This window comes from Micromesistius poutassou (assembly GCF_964030765.1).
Source record: "Micromesistius poutassou genome assembly, chromosome: 1".
Lineage (NCBI taxonomy): Eukaryota > Metazoa > Chordata > Actinopteri > Gadiformes > Gadidae > Micromesistius > Micromesistius poutassou.
Window position 1 is genome coordinate 3988421 of NC_140271.1, and position 14941 is coordinate 4003361.

Here is a 14941-nt window from a genome sequence, read left to right on the forward strand (position 1 = left end):
CACTTCGCTGTATATGCACACATACAAACACACGCTCAAGTGCGTTATCGGTACCTTTATGGGTGTGCATACACATGTCGTGTTGCTTTGTGTGTGTGTGTAGCTGTGGGTGTCTACATGGCAAATGTGTTGCAATGTGTGCGTCTCTTGTGTACATACTGTGTATGTGGATGTTAAAGTGTACAAATGTTCCCGGTACTGCACGTGTGTACGGTTATTGGAACCTCCCAGCGACCTAGCGTGTGTGTTATTGGTGAGTTCATGTGTGTTTATAAATGTGCATGGCTCTTCCAGAGTGCTACAATGTCTTCCGTGTCCCCGTCGTTAATGCTCAACTCCACTCGTCACGTTCCGATGTTCCTATCGAAATGAACCGGAAGGACTTGTCACCACTCGTAATCTACAGTTGCTGTGTAACTAACTTTTCTCTTAAGCAATAATAATTAATTCCCTTTTTTGAAAAATAGATTTAAAGGTCTGTATTGTCAATGCAGTCTTATTTGTTCTCGGTTCGCCCTGTTAAACGAAAAGAGCGATGGTAGCGTGTGTGCAAGTGAGGAGCGGGAAAACGCGGCGAGGAGGAGTCATGTGTCCTCTGCCGGCGAGCTGGAGTCCTCCTCATCCTCCTCTTCCTCTACAGGACTTGTGTCTAAAAGGCTTTCCTTCTGGCGGGTCACTTCCAGGTGGGCTTTGCGCTCAGTGTCTCCTAGTTCCTCCTCCTCCTCCATCGCCACCTCCGTCTCCTCTTCGATAATGTCCTCCTCCTCCTCCTCCTCCTCCTCCTCCTCCTCTTCCTCTTCCGCGATTCCCGCCACCGCCGCCACCACCGCCGCCGCCGCTTCCTGGCTCCTCCCCTCGTCCGGGGGCCGCCCACAGTCCTGCGTGACGTGGTTGGGGAGGGGCTGGCCGCCGTCGTCGGACTCCCTGTGTTCACTCGGCGGTTCGTCGTCCAGGGTCAGTTCAAACTGGAACTTATCCACGCAGGTGTTCAGGTCCTTGTCCTGGCACACTGGGGGCGGGGAGGGGCTTTGGGGGATGGTACTCTGGTACCAGTCCCGGTTGTCCTCCAGGGTGTCCAGGATGTCCTGGGCATCGGGGTGCACCAGGTCCCCCCACGTCTCCCACAACGGGTGGACGATGTAGTCGATGAAGCCCACCTGCAGCAGGGAAAAGACGACGGATGTAAGAAACAAACCGTTGGGGAGACAGGGGACTTCTGCCTGGGTGTTAGGATACCCAAAACCACCAGATTTTTTGGCAGGTGCGGGTACGAATTCTGCGTTTTGTACAATTTGGATATTATATATTTTACTTTAATAAAAAGGTTTTATCCTTTTTATTGTAGAGCGAGATAGACAGGAAGGTTATGGGAGAGAGAGGGGAAGACGTGCAGCAAAGGACCACAGGCAAGACTTGAACCCGGGTCGCTGCGGTAAGGACTGGGCCTTAATGGTACGCGCTCTACCCCAAGCAACGTTTTTTTCTTTTCTTTATTTTCTTTCTCTTTTCTTGTCTTCTTGAAATAAGTGTGTATTTGGTGTATTTGAAACAATCAGGGAGTCTCACGATAGATAAGGGAGGTATTGGTCATGCCGAGATCAGAAGGACCAGTGTGTGGCCACTAGTGAGGCCACACGATTATATATTTTGTGGTATTATTTGCCAACATGTATAATGTATTCCAGATGGATCAAAGACAGATGAACTCCCACCCATCATGCACCAGAGTGAAAATGACCACTTGTGATGTGGTCATTTTCAGATCGATTTTGACTCCAAAAGTGGTAATGTCCTCCCAGATGTAAGATGGATAATTAAACTCCCATACATCATGCATATGGGGGGGGCATTACCACTCGTGATTTCACAAATGCATTGTGTGACGTGAAAATAATTCATAGAAAAATGATTACTGTATACCAAATTAGTAACAGGAACCCAACCACAAACCAAAAGGTCAGTTCATGCGACCCTATTTCAGGATTTGACTTATATAATGACCAAACATGGCAGTTACCTGGCTCTTTTCCACCGATGCAGTGTGCTTATCACACATGGGACTGATCTCCATCCCTCGCTCTCTCTCCTTGTCTCCCTGTCTGAAGAACTCTTCCATTATTCTCTCCGTCCATTGTCTGTACACAGCCAGAGGCTTGGTGGGATTGCTCAAGTCTGCACAGTGCACCATATTCCTCAGCACCTGCAGAAACACAACCCCCCCCAACAGGTTGTCACATTTCTGGTTCGTCACATTAGATGACGTCTTAGAGATTTGATACAGAAATTGTTGCGGATGTAGTAGACCAGTGTAGAACAGAATATTTCTAATGCATACCTACTTTCACAGTTACCTTTGCAATGTGAATGATTGTAAGATACCTCTCTTTAAAATGTATTTGGTATATATTTTGTCTTAAATGTATTTGAAATGTCTTTTTGTACCATGAAAAGCACTTCAAATGAATGTATTTTTATTATTATTGTTGATGTTAACATTTAACACAATATATCCTAAAAATATATCCCACAACATTTGAAGGACATATTTAGCATCTGATCATCCAACAAGAATAAAACTCAGCCGACACAATTATGTAAGACTTAAACTGAATCTGTGTAGTAGCAAAATAAACAGATATTTTCTTGCTTGTAAGTTGAGAGTTTGTAGTTACTGGAGTAGCAGAATCTAGCATAACCACTACTGTCTACATTCTCTTCCCAATATGTTAAGGTGGAGGTTTCTCAACTCACCTGTATCCGGTCTGTGTAATGGTCCAGCAGCAACACCCCAGAACTTGTCACTTTCTTGGTCTCCACCATCGTTTTCAGGTCTGCCAGCAAACTCATGTGTTTGGACATGTCTGTTGCCAAAACCTGGAAAAAAATAATATCGAAGAGAAGGAAGGAAATTAGGGAAATAAGGAAGGAAGTAAGGATGAAAGGAAAAGGAAATAAAGGAAGAATGGAAGGTGTGAAGGAAGGAAGGAAGGACAGAGGGACAGACTAGGAACTTGTATCTAGAACTCACCATATCAATGACCAGTTTCCGGAGGCTTTGTCTCTGCCTCTTGCTCAGGTTTTGAAAGATGTCACAGTTCTCCTCGTGGAGCAGCTTGAATCCCACGGCCAGGTGATGGTTCTCCAGCACAGACTCATCGTTGTACATCAGGGCTAGCTCTGAGTCTGTGGGAGGGAGCGTCACACATAGGGATTCTCACAAAGCCAGCCGCTTCCTTCTCATTCCATCACCAACATAACGTGACGGATAGTAGCTTAGAAGATTAATAGAAGATGCCAATCGAATCAATGTATAGATTCACCTGACTCATCACCGAGTTGCTAGTTTGCAAATGACCCCTCCTTGTTTTTTTTACAAAATGGTGATATGCGCTGACCTCTAATCTGTTCATCTTTCACTCACTTGTATTGATAAGGAACTGGTTTGACACGCCCGGATGGTCCACATCATGAATGGCAGCAGCAAACAATGCGGCAAGGATCTCTAGGTCGGTGAAAACAGCCTAACGGGGACAAGATGATCCGATATTGTTAGTCCACCAAAAGTACAGATCTACCGATTACCATTAATTCATTAAGCAGAGACTTTTATAACAAACAACAGTGGATTCAGCTGCATGCTATTAAGGTGCAGATAGGGTTTAGGCATCTGATTCAAAGCTGCCTACAGGTCAAACACTCTACTGGCTACTAGACTATCTTGCATTCCATATATATATATATATATATATATATATATATATATATATATATATATATATATACAGTATATATAGTATATATATCCCTACCTGTACTTGTGATGTGAAAAAGAATTTCCCCTTGGGGACAATAAAGTTTAAAGTCTATACACAGTAGTACATCAGATCAAGCTCCAGTCAAGCCAGCTAGAATTAAGCAAGCACTATCAGGCTAGTGAGGCCTGGTAAACCGTGAGCTCACATCTAGAGCCGGCGTGGACAGCAGTACGTGTGTGGACTGTGTGACATCAGCAGCGTGGAGGCTGTTGTGGTAGGCCACGTTGGCGTGATAGTGGTCTTCCAGGGTCATCACGTAGGTGACAAAGGTATCCATGGGGATCCGAAAGGTCTTCATCAGATCTCTCTCCTGGAAGAAAGGGGCCAGAGATGAGAGCCGCGTTAGACTGGCGCTGGGCTGCTATGGACCCCCCCCAGTGTGGACAGCCCCCCCCCCCCCCCCCCCCCCGGTGTGATTGACTCCAGTTGTCTAGTTCTGCCTTCTACATCTTTGATAAAGCTGTTACTACCTCAGTCAAATATGAACCGTTTTCTCAAATGTTTTGAGGGTTTTCGGTCGAGACTGACTACAAACCTGAGACCACAGAGCACTGCGACTGTGCTAACAAAAGATAACAACCTTCACTACGACATCAGAGCAGACAGTACAGTGTAGGTTACCTGGAAGACTGCAAACATCATGCAGCTCAGAGGTCGGTTATTGGAGAACTCAGCCACACTGAATATATTAAGGCCCCACTTATTCAAGTCGTCCAGCTCCTGCCAGAGCAAAAAAAAACAACAAACACATACACATCATTATCACAAATCACAATTCCCCCTCCCCCCAGAATGATCCACATGAGTTGGTCCCCCATACGGATCTACACGCTATTATTTATTCATTTATCTGAGGTTTATTTGAATAGGGACAGCTACAGAAACATAGACAAACGTGAGACATCCAATGTTCGCATCATAGTGTTTCGAGCCAAAGCTAATTTACGACACTTGTGCCTAGTGATTAGCCTGGAAATCCAGACCCACATCTAGAAAGCTGTAGGGTCTGGCAACGAATAATGAAAATGGCCCAACTCGAGGGGCAGAACCAAGCATACATTTGAAAATATCACTGCACGCAATTGGATAACACTACGACCAATCAGAAGAATACAAGGGGTGACGTATCCAGACCAGAGGAGCTAACCAATAGATAAGACTCTTGACATATCCGGTCGGTAAAACAGCAAAGCTTTTGGCCCGCCTATATCAGATACACTGATGTGATTGGTTAATGTTCTGGGCCAGGGGAATCGGGGAGTGAGCATATTGCTCGTTCCCAGAGTGACTCGCTGAGCAAATTCAAATTGTGCTCTCGCGAGAACTCTGGATTTCCAGGGTGCCTAGTGATATGATAGGGTTAGGGTTAGGGTCCGGACGTGCTCCGCCTACCCGAGCCAACGCGTCCTCCTGCTCGGTCTTGACGCCGAAGCGCGGCAGGGCGGAGTTGGAGAGGCTGGAGCTGTGCGTGAGCTTCTTCACTCCGCTGATGTGACACATGGGCTTCTCCTGCTCCCTCAGGGTGGGAGATGGTATCTCCACCTCGTTTTGCTTATCTGCGGAGATCCACACACACACACACACACACACACACACACACACAGAAGAGGGGGAGCGGGGCCAGTGCGGTACAGTGAGACAGGGCCGGGGTTTGGTTCCTACAGGAGACGGTTCATGCTCTCATGGTGTCGTGTTGCCGGCTGCTGCCTGTGCTTTACCTAGGAAAGTTGTGGAGATGTATTCTGACACCTGGTTCCCTGAGCGACTCATCTCAGACAAATGGGACAGCTCGCGGTTCAACATCCTCTTGAACTGGAAGGGAAGGGAGGAGGAGAGGTTTGAGCGGACGGTCAGAACATAGACCACACACACACGCACGCACGCACACACGCAGACACACACACACACACACTGCATGTCGGTTATGCTTGGCAGAGAGAAGTCAGGAGACATGTAGGTACATTATGATATTCATTGGAGATCGGATGGTATTGTATAGTTGGTAGTGTTGGTCTGTTATTTGGTATGCTTTTGAAATCAATAAAACATGTGATATACGTATAAATATATATATATATATAAATATATATATATATATATATATATATATATAGTATAGGTATCTATATATTATAATTGTTTTAATTCTAATGTCATTCATGAGGTGTGGCTGAGAAAATACACATATTCTTTCTCATGGATACTAACGTGCGGGGCCATTATGTCCATGTTCAGATTGTCATGCATGTCATTTATGTGGCATATTCCCTCTCCTCGTATTCCCCCTAATATCATACATCAAGAGGCAGTGCACTTGAACAGTGTGTGTGTGTGTGTGTGTGTGTGTGTGTGTGTGCAGGTTGTGGCCGTGTGAACACATCGATTGTCCTCAAGGTTAAACGTTATCTGAGATGACAAGACATTTCATACATTTCGTATCGGCGAGTAAGAGCCTTCAGCCGCTTCCCCCGGCGAGCCAATCACGGCCAGGCATTTTGGACACAGCCCCCCTCCTCGTCTGTGTGTCCTACTGACTGATCCTTCACACATATAATAATCTCCATGGCAACCGGAGTGGTTGCCGTGGCAACTGCCTCCTCACAGTCAGTCCTTCAGCGCGACGTGCCGAAGCGGCGGCTGCTGCTTGGGTGACAATCTGCGGGAGTCGGCAGGTGTCTCTGACCTTTACCAAGGTCAACGCCTCCCCTCCCCTCGTCTCCCGTCTCCTCTCCCCCTCCCCTCCTCTCCTCTGCTCTCATCCCTTCTTTCTGTCTTGTGTCGGGCTCCTCCTCCTCTCTTTAGACAAACAGCATGCTGCTGTTACTATCACACCTCTATCTGCAGAGCGCTCCACTGACTCACATGCAGGTTTTGCTGTATGTATGTATGTATGTATGTATGTATATATGGACCGTGTGGTCCTGGTGGCAGCTGCTGATTTCTGTGCAGGGCTTCAATATGTTCTGTGTCATTTTTTTGCTTCACTTCGTTTCTTTGTAAGAGGATTCCTGATTGGTCTCTCAATATGGCCATCCAATTAGGAAAAATCATCTTAAAGAAGTGGCCGGTCAGACAGAATAAGTAAGCCGATAACCTTGTGAAGCCCAGTGGGCCCACCTGAGCAGGATCTCTCTCTCTCTCGCTCTCTCTCTCTCTCTCTCTCTCTCTCTCTAGCTCTCTCTCTCTCACTTCCACAGCAATGCTCCCTCACTCTTTCTAAAGCAGCAATGCTGAGTCATAGCTGCCAACCAACACTTGTACAGTGCCAGCCCTAGTGCCAGAACAAACAACACACACACACACACACACACACACACACACACACACACACACACACACACACACACACACACACATATGATGGCCACACATGACAGAAGCATCCATAGTTGTGTACATTCACGTGTTGAATACGCACAAAAATATTGACACACATTTCATTCTGAGAACGGGTACAGAATGCTATATTTTACTTTCATCTGGTAAAATAATAAACTGCTAAGCATAATGCCACAGAGAATAATCTATATTGCTAATAAGGATTAAATCACAAAACATCACAGGAAACATCATATAGTCCCACCAATGGATACTATTTAAAAAGAAATATAAGCGTTATCACAGGGTAAACACAAGAATTTGTATTAAAATAACTATGGAGTAGTCTGGAGGGTGAACACTCAGTAGCAAGAGTAGCTTCTTGCTGCTGTAGAGCCCAGGGCTAGTCCAACTAGCTTCCAGCAGCTAGCTGCTAACTAGCTTGGTTATTGATCACCAAAAATAACAAGTGTGGCAGTGTGTTTGAGCGGGAGGTATTATGCATTATAGAGTTCATCACATTTATCACAATGAATATACGCGTATGACGAGTATATGTATATGTTAACTGTCTACTCTTGTTTCTTTGTTTATTTCATTGAATTTAAAGCTTTTCCAGATGTATTATACCATGTATGAAAATCGTTGTAGCAATGCAGTTATTATGATTAGCAGTTGTAGTAGTAGTAGTAGTAGTAAGACATATTTAATAAGATATACAGTAGAAATACAGTATATATTCTACAAATACAGTTGTTATAATTATTAATGTTGTCGTTGTCGTGACTGATGCATTTGAGCTCCAGCGCAATATTAATATTTATACTGATGATCCATCCATTCAACCAGCTTAGCTCAAGTCCTTTCACCTCATCTCATATTGCTATAAAATGTACACATACTGTATGTTATACAGTGTTACATTCCAATAACAAAGTCTTGTGACCCAGTCTACAGGCTATAGCGTAACAATTCAACCAACTTTGTCATGACATTTGTCACACACATACACACACACACACACACACACACACACATCTTCGTAAACATCCATTTGCAAAAGCCCAGCTTGGTTAACCTGACACTGGCTAGCACAAACACCTGGCTAATACACCTGGCACCCCATGCTAACATAACACTCACAAACACACACACACACACACACACACACACACACACACACACACACACACACACACACACACACACACACACACACACACCCGACAAACACACACCTGGCTAACACACATGGATAACACACACCCCGCTATCCCGCACAATACATACCTGGCTAACACACACACCTGACTAACACCGAACTCCCACACAAATGTGTCCATGAGTGCCATCTCATGCACTATTTAATGTTCATACAAGCAGTGTACGATTAAGAAAATGGCTACTGAGCAGAGAAGTGGCTTCTCAAACACGAGGTCAACCACATGTACAGTATAGTCCCTTGATACGCAGGCACCAAGCACTGCCCTTGGTATTGGCCACCTGGAGACTGAAGTGGGAGAGAGAGAGAGAGGGAGGGAGAGAGAGAGAGAGAGAGAGAGAGAGAGAGAGAGCAACAACGATCCCAAGGTCTTGAAGGGAGGCATAGGTGTTATGTGACAGTGAAAGCTACCTGCAATCAAAGCAAAGCAGCCCTGTTCTCTCTCAGTCGTGTCGCTGTTTTCTACGTACATGCGAGGGATTACACTTTGTTCAGTGTGCACATGAATCAATATTGGATGAAAGCAGAAAATGTCAAAGAACAACTCAGACCAACAGTGTTTCTGCCTCACATCAGCAGGTGTTCAGAACTCTTGCTACCGTATGTGTGTGTACAGACCACACTCACACACGCACACGCACACGCACACCACACACACACACACACACACACACACACACATAAACATGCATCCTGTAAAAAAATATTTCTCTGAAAAATCTCATACACAAACTAAGGAAAGACGCAAAAAGTACAATCATACAAGAAGACACGAGGGAAATCACTAAAGGGGAAGGGGGGCGGGGGAAACGATCTCCCCCAAAACCAAAACACCAATCCAAGATGGCCGCTAGCATGCCCCCCCCCCCCCCCCCCCCCCCCCCGCCCTGGTTTGGCCCTACCTGGTCCCACCAGCCAATGAGCCACGGCCTGGAGCAGGTCTCACAGAACAGGTCCACTAACGGCGTCCTCCGCTCGGCCGCCGTGCCCCCGCCCTCCAGCACGCCGCCCGCGGCCGCGCCCAGGTCCGGCTCCGCCCCCGCCCTCCCCTGCAGCGGGCTGTAGCTGGAGGCGCGGCGGGGCAGACGGTAGCCGCCGGGCACCGGCGAGGGGCAGGACAGGGGCGCCGGGTCAATGGCCTCCGACATGCCCATGTTGAGGCTGCCCGGCGGCGCGGGCCTCTGACAGCGGCAGGAGGCGGTCGAGGAGGAGGAGGAGGAGGAGGAGGAGGAGGTGGCGTTGGCGTTGTCGGTGGCGTTGTCGGTGGCGGTGGCGGTGGCGGTGGCGGAGGAGGACGAGGACGAGGAGGAAGAGGCGCGGTAGACGACGGGGACGGGGCCACTGCCGGCGCCCCAGTGGCATGAGGGCGTCGTCAGCGTGCGCGTGGAGAGGCCGCAGCCGGCCAGGCCGGGACACTCCAGCCCGACGGCCGGTCCCGCAGCCGAGGGGGTGGAGGGGTGGGGGGACGGGGGAGGAGGAGGAGGAGGAGGAGGAGGAGGAGGCTGCTGCTGCTGCCGCTGCTGCTGCTGCTGCTGGTGCTGACCGCCCGGCCGCCTACATGCAGCTCCCCGGAGCAGGCCACCCCCGTGGGCCAAGAGTACGGCGCTCCGCCGGCCTTGTGGTCGGAGGTCCGGCGAGAAGAGCTCTCGGTGAGAGCAGCAGCAGCAGCGGCGGCGGCAGCAGCAGCAGCACTAGCACCACCACCACCACCACCACCACCACCACCACCACCACCACCGCCGCCGCCGCCGCTACCACCGCCCGCCCCCCCCACCCCCCACACACACACCCACTCTCGGACCCGGAGCCTCCGGTGATCGGGTGGCTGTGGAGGCTACATCTCATCCCATTGGTCCGGCAGAACGCAGCCAAGGCAAATCCAGAGCGAGCTTAGCGGCGCTGCTTGTTTTGGGGACGACGAAGAGGCAAGGCGACGAAGACGAGGGGGAGGAGGAGGAGGAGGAATAGGAGGCGAGGGGAGCGCCTGAAGGGCACAGAGAAAGGCCAATGAAGGAGGAGGAGAGGGAGGCTAGGAGAGAGGTGGAGGTGGAGGTGGAGGTGTGAAGGCAATAATGGGGCTCAGACGACTTGAAGAACACGAGGGGCTGCTACTGACAACAGACGGGTGGAGGAAGTATGGAGGAGGTGGTGGTGGTGGTGGTGGAGGAGGAGGAGGAGGAGGTGGTGGTGGCAGTGACGACACGCACACAGAGCGGGAGAGAGAGAGACAGAGGAGAGAGAGAGAGAGAGAGAGAGAGAGATGACCGAAATTTAGAGCGAAAAAAAGGGAAGACAAGGACAACGTGAGAGACACAAGGCTGAATGGAAGGAGGTGAAACGAATGACAACACAGAGAGAGAGAGAGAGAGAGAGAGCGAGAGAGAGAGAGAGAGAGAGAGAGAGAGCGAGAGCGAGAGGAGAGAGAGAGAGAAAGAGAGAGAGAGAGATGTGACGGAGGCAGCGAGGGCAGTAGAGGGAGAGAGCGAGACACACAAACACACAACAACTAGAATAAGAGCAGGAGCGCAAGAGAGGGAGAGAGGGAGAGAGAGAGAGAGATGTGACGGAGGGAGCGAGGGCAGTAGAGAGAGAGAGAGAGAGAGAGCGAGCGAGGGAGAGAGAGAGAGAGATGCGGGCGGGCTCCCCGCTCTTTTGGCAGAGGTTGAGGGCTGAGCGATTCACGTCAAAGCCGCGGCGTGGCGGGGGGAAAAAAAAACACAACACACCAAACAGGCTGCCTGTTCCCCTGCGTCGGCCACCCCTCCCCCGCAGCACGGATCTCCAGGCCCGGCCCGGTCCGCACGGTGCATCAGGGTCCCCCCCCCCCACCCCCACTACCCCCGTCTGCTGTGGCGCTCCGCCAGTCCCAGCGACACACACACACACACACACACACCACAGTCCGCAGTCAGTCAGTCAGTCGGACGGTCGGTCGGTCGGTCAGTCAGTCAGTCCACTCCCGTCAGTCGGGATGGCTGGCTCCTGGTAGCCCCGGCAACCAAAAGTACTCCTGCAATTGCCCTCTCCTGCTCCTCCTCCTCCTCCTCCTCCTCCTCCTCCTCTTCTGAGTCAATCCATGGCTCAGCTGGCCTGGTTGTCCAAGGTCTAATCCTGCTGCTTCTGGGGCTCCTCTTCTGCCTCCTCCTCCTCCTCCTTCTCCGGTGAACTGCCTTCTCTTCCCCCTGGATGTTGCAGACAGCCCTCGCGAAAAGCCGATCGGTCCCCGTGTGGCTGCGCGCCAGTGTGCGAATGTACGCGTGTGTCAGTGTGTGTGTCTGTGTGTGTGTGTGTGTGTGTGTGTGTGTGTGTGTGTGTGTGCTGCGAGAGAGAGACGGCGAGCGAGCGAGAGAGAGAGAGAGAGAGAGCGCGCGTGTGTGTATGACGAGCGTGTGAGCTAGTGTGTGTCCGTATGTGTCTGAGGCTGGCGTTCGCTCACTCACCCCCCCACCCCGACTGCGCATGTGCTACAGTCAGCATGTAGGTCTGTCGGAAGGAATATGTGTGTGTGTGTGTGTGTGTGTGTGTGTGTGTGTGTGTGTGTGTGTGTGTGTGTGTGTGTGTGTGTGTGTGTGAGGGAGCGGGGCTGTGAATAGGAGTGAGAGACTGAGTGGGAGCGTTTGTGTGCGACAGCGCTACAGCATCCGCCGCGCCGGGGAAGCATGGAAGGAATGCTGCGAGTTAGCAGCGGCGGCTATGAGCAGCTAGGGCTTATTCAGAGCTCGTTTCCCCTTGAGACTGTACGCAAAACGTGTGTGTGTGCGCGCGTGTGTGTGTGTGTGTGTGTGTGTGTGTGTGTGTGTGCGCGTGTGTGTGTGTGTGTGTGTGTGTGTGTGTGTGTGTGCACATGGTGACAATGTACACAAACTGATCTGCAAACTTGCGCACAAATTGACACAATGGCCTTTGTGCCTCTTCGATGTGATATATCTTCTTTATACTCTCATTGTATGTCCATTAATATATGATATTCAAGCGCATCACGAATTTCCAGAACAACAACAAAAAACACACACACACACGAACACACACACACACACAAGGTACACGGTACTGTCTCTTTAAACAGAACAGTAGTGAAGGGGCATTGCCTCAATTCCATTGGTTGCTGCCGAAACCACATGGCTTGTGGACAGAGTGGCGAGCCAATGAATAAAAGGAAAGGGCAGACCCTGCTGCCGTTCGATAGCAACCAAGGTTACAGCAGAGACATCAGCATCAGGACCCTTTCCCCCTCCCTCCAATGTCCTCCCCACCCACAGACCAATACCCACTGACTCTCTCTCTCCCTTTCTCTCTATCTCTCTATCGCTTTATCGCTCATCTCTCTCCCTTTGTCTCTACTATCTCTCTCTCTCTCTTTCATCTCTTCCTCCCTCTCCCCCTCTCTCACTATCTTTCCCTCTCCTCTCTCTCTCCCTTTCTCTCTCCTCTCACCCTCTCTTTCTCAATCTCTCTTTCTCTCTCCCACTCTCTCTCTCGCTCTCCCTCCCTCCCTCTCTCTCTCCCTCCCTCTCTCTTGCACTGTTTCTCCACCTCTTCTCTGCAATGTATACAAGTATAAGACAATTGAGAAATATACTAACACACACACAACCACACACGCACACACACACACACACACACACACACACACACACACACACACACACACACACACACACACACACAAGCAAACACACATAGACATACACATCACTATTATCTGCTATCTGAGTAGTGCTTGCATACAACCAGCGCCATCCTGCACAGTCAATAGACATTCGAAGCTACACAATGTCATCTGCTCGCCTGCAGAGTCCTCATAGGTTGCAGTCAATGTTAAAGGAATCGGAGCCAAGATGGTAATGTTACCACAACAATGTGGACACTGTTGACATCATTTGCATTTCAGGCTGTGTGTGTGTGTGTGTGTGTGTGTGTGTGTGTGTGTGTGTGTGTGTGTGTGTGTGTGTGTGTGTGTGTGTGTGAAATGGCTATGTGTGTGTGTGTGTGTGTGTGTGTGTGTGTGTGTGTGTGTGTGTGTGTGTGTGTGTGTGTGTGTGTGCACCTTAGTGGAGGCCATGTCGCTAACTGAACGGTGGGTCTGGATGGTCTCGAGTTGATCCAGACACCAGTCCAGCTCATCGAGTGTCTCTTGCGCCATCTGCTGGTAGGTCTCATCTATGGTGAAAAAAACCCCACAAGCAAATCAGATCAGCACAGCAGCACCCCCTGTCGGTGATGGAGGGAATTACACAATATTTTGTATCGAACAGGAAGGGATCTTGAGGATGAACGTTATTTGTCTAGGTTTAACTACAATTGTTAGAATCCTGTGTTTAATCTCATCCATAACAGTTTTAAATTAGTACAAAATAAAAGGCAAATGAAGGCAAATGAAGGCAAAAAAACACAAATGTCTAGACTGCAGGACCCTATTAATAGAACAAACAACAATAACAGTATCTTCATTTATATACAGGTATCCAAGTTGTTGTAGTTGTAAGCATGCATTATAATATATTAATAATATAAGCTAATATAAAATGTACTTTATTAAATGCATGCAGAACATTCTGGAAATATAGGCTGTAGGAAGCCACTGTATCCACAAAGTGTCCAAGTGGTGGAAAACAATGGATGTCAATGGTTCTCCAAATGCCCAGTTTCTGAACGTGCGTTTTACCGTGAGACAGTTTGAGTTGAACAGAAACGCTGCATACAGTACATGAGCCCTCTGCAGGATTGTCATTCACAAAGGCCGTTTTTGTTTTTTATTATTATTATTATATATATATTTTTTTTCTGTGTGAGTCTTTAACTGTAGTCTGTACTGTGTCTATGTGTGTCTGTGTGTGTGTGTGTGTGCTTGTGTAAGTGTGTTTAAGTCCAAAATCTGACCCAAAATTTTGTTTCAATGAGAATGCTTTTCGGGTCTCACGTTTGTGATCTCGTGTCGTTGGTCGTGTAACATTCCATGCACTGATATCTTCACTGTACCTCATTGTACTTGACAAAAAACAATAAAAAAAAGAAACGCTGGCTGATTTACTGCTCATCGTAGACAACGTCAACAATTAGTCTGGGTCTTAGCAAGCGGGCAAATCCTTTGAGCTATTCATCACCATTGTTGTCATTGTTATGCTACTACCAATATGATTTATTGTGTTGGGATAATGAGGAAGTGGTGTTTGCTTTCTCACAACTAACTATAAAGCAATAAAGCAAGGGCAGGAGTCTACCTTTGTTTTCATAATGAAATAATGGCATCACAAAGACAAGAGACTACGATGAAATAGTGATATCACTAACACTAAATTTGTTTTGTGGTAATAATGCGATGGTTGCAAAAACAATAATAGTTTTTGCATATATGAATTCAAAAGCTTCTGTACATACAGAAATGTCCACTGGAATCAGGTTAAATGCTTGACAATGAAAAGCTAAAGGTTAAGCTAAAATAAGATAGATTATTTCATTATAATTTATTTGATCTGTATTTTGTCTCACTTTTTCACTTTGTCACAGTACTGTTCATTTATTTTTTGGTTGGTATAATTCTGGAATTTAGTCAACAGGAGCTTATATATAACGTTCTACACCATCT

General features: G+C 48.2%; 1 protein-coding gene across 1 annotated transcript in view; it reads right to left on the reverse strand.

The window, feature by feature from the left end:
- The window catches only part of pde4a (phosphodiesterase 4A, cAMP-specific), a gene marked incomplete at its 5' end in the record, with an annotated part of 22500 nt that continues 7559 nt past the window's right edge, over nucleotides 1-14941 (reverse strand). The window contains 10 exon segments of the mRNA XM_084488205.1: nucleotides 1-1157; nucleotides 2018-2200; nucleotides 2752-2874; nucleotides 3029-3183; nucleotides 3422-3521; nucleotides 3961-4125; nucleotides 4437-4535; nucleotides 5208-5371; nucleotides 5534-5627; nucleotides 13403-13515. Coding sequence (XP_084344331.1) covers nucleotides 585-1157; nucleotides 2018-2200; nucleotides 2752-2874; nucleotides 3029-3183; nucleotides 3422-3521; nucleotides 3961-4125; nucleotides 4437-4535; nucleotides 5208-5371; nucleotides 5534-5627; nucleotides 13403-13515 — 1769 coding nt within the window. The 3' untranslated portion in view covers nucleotides 1-584.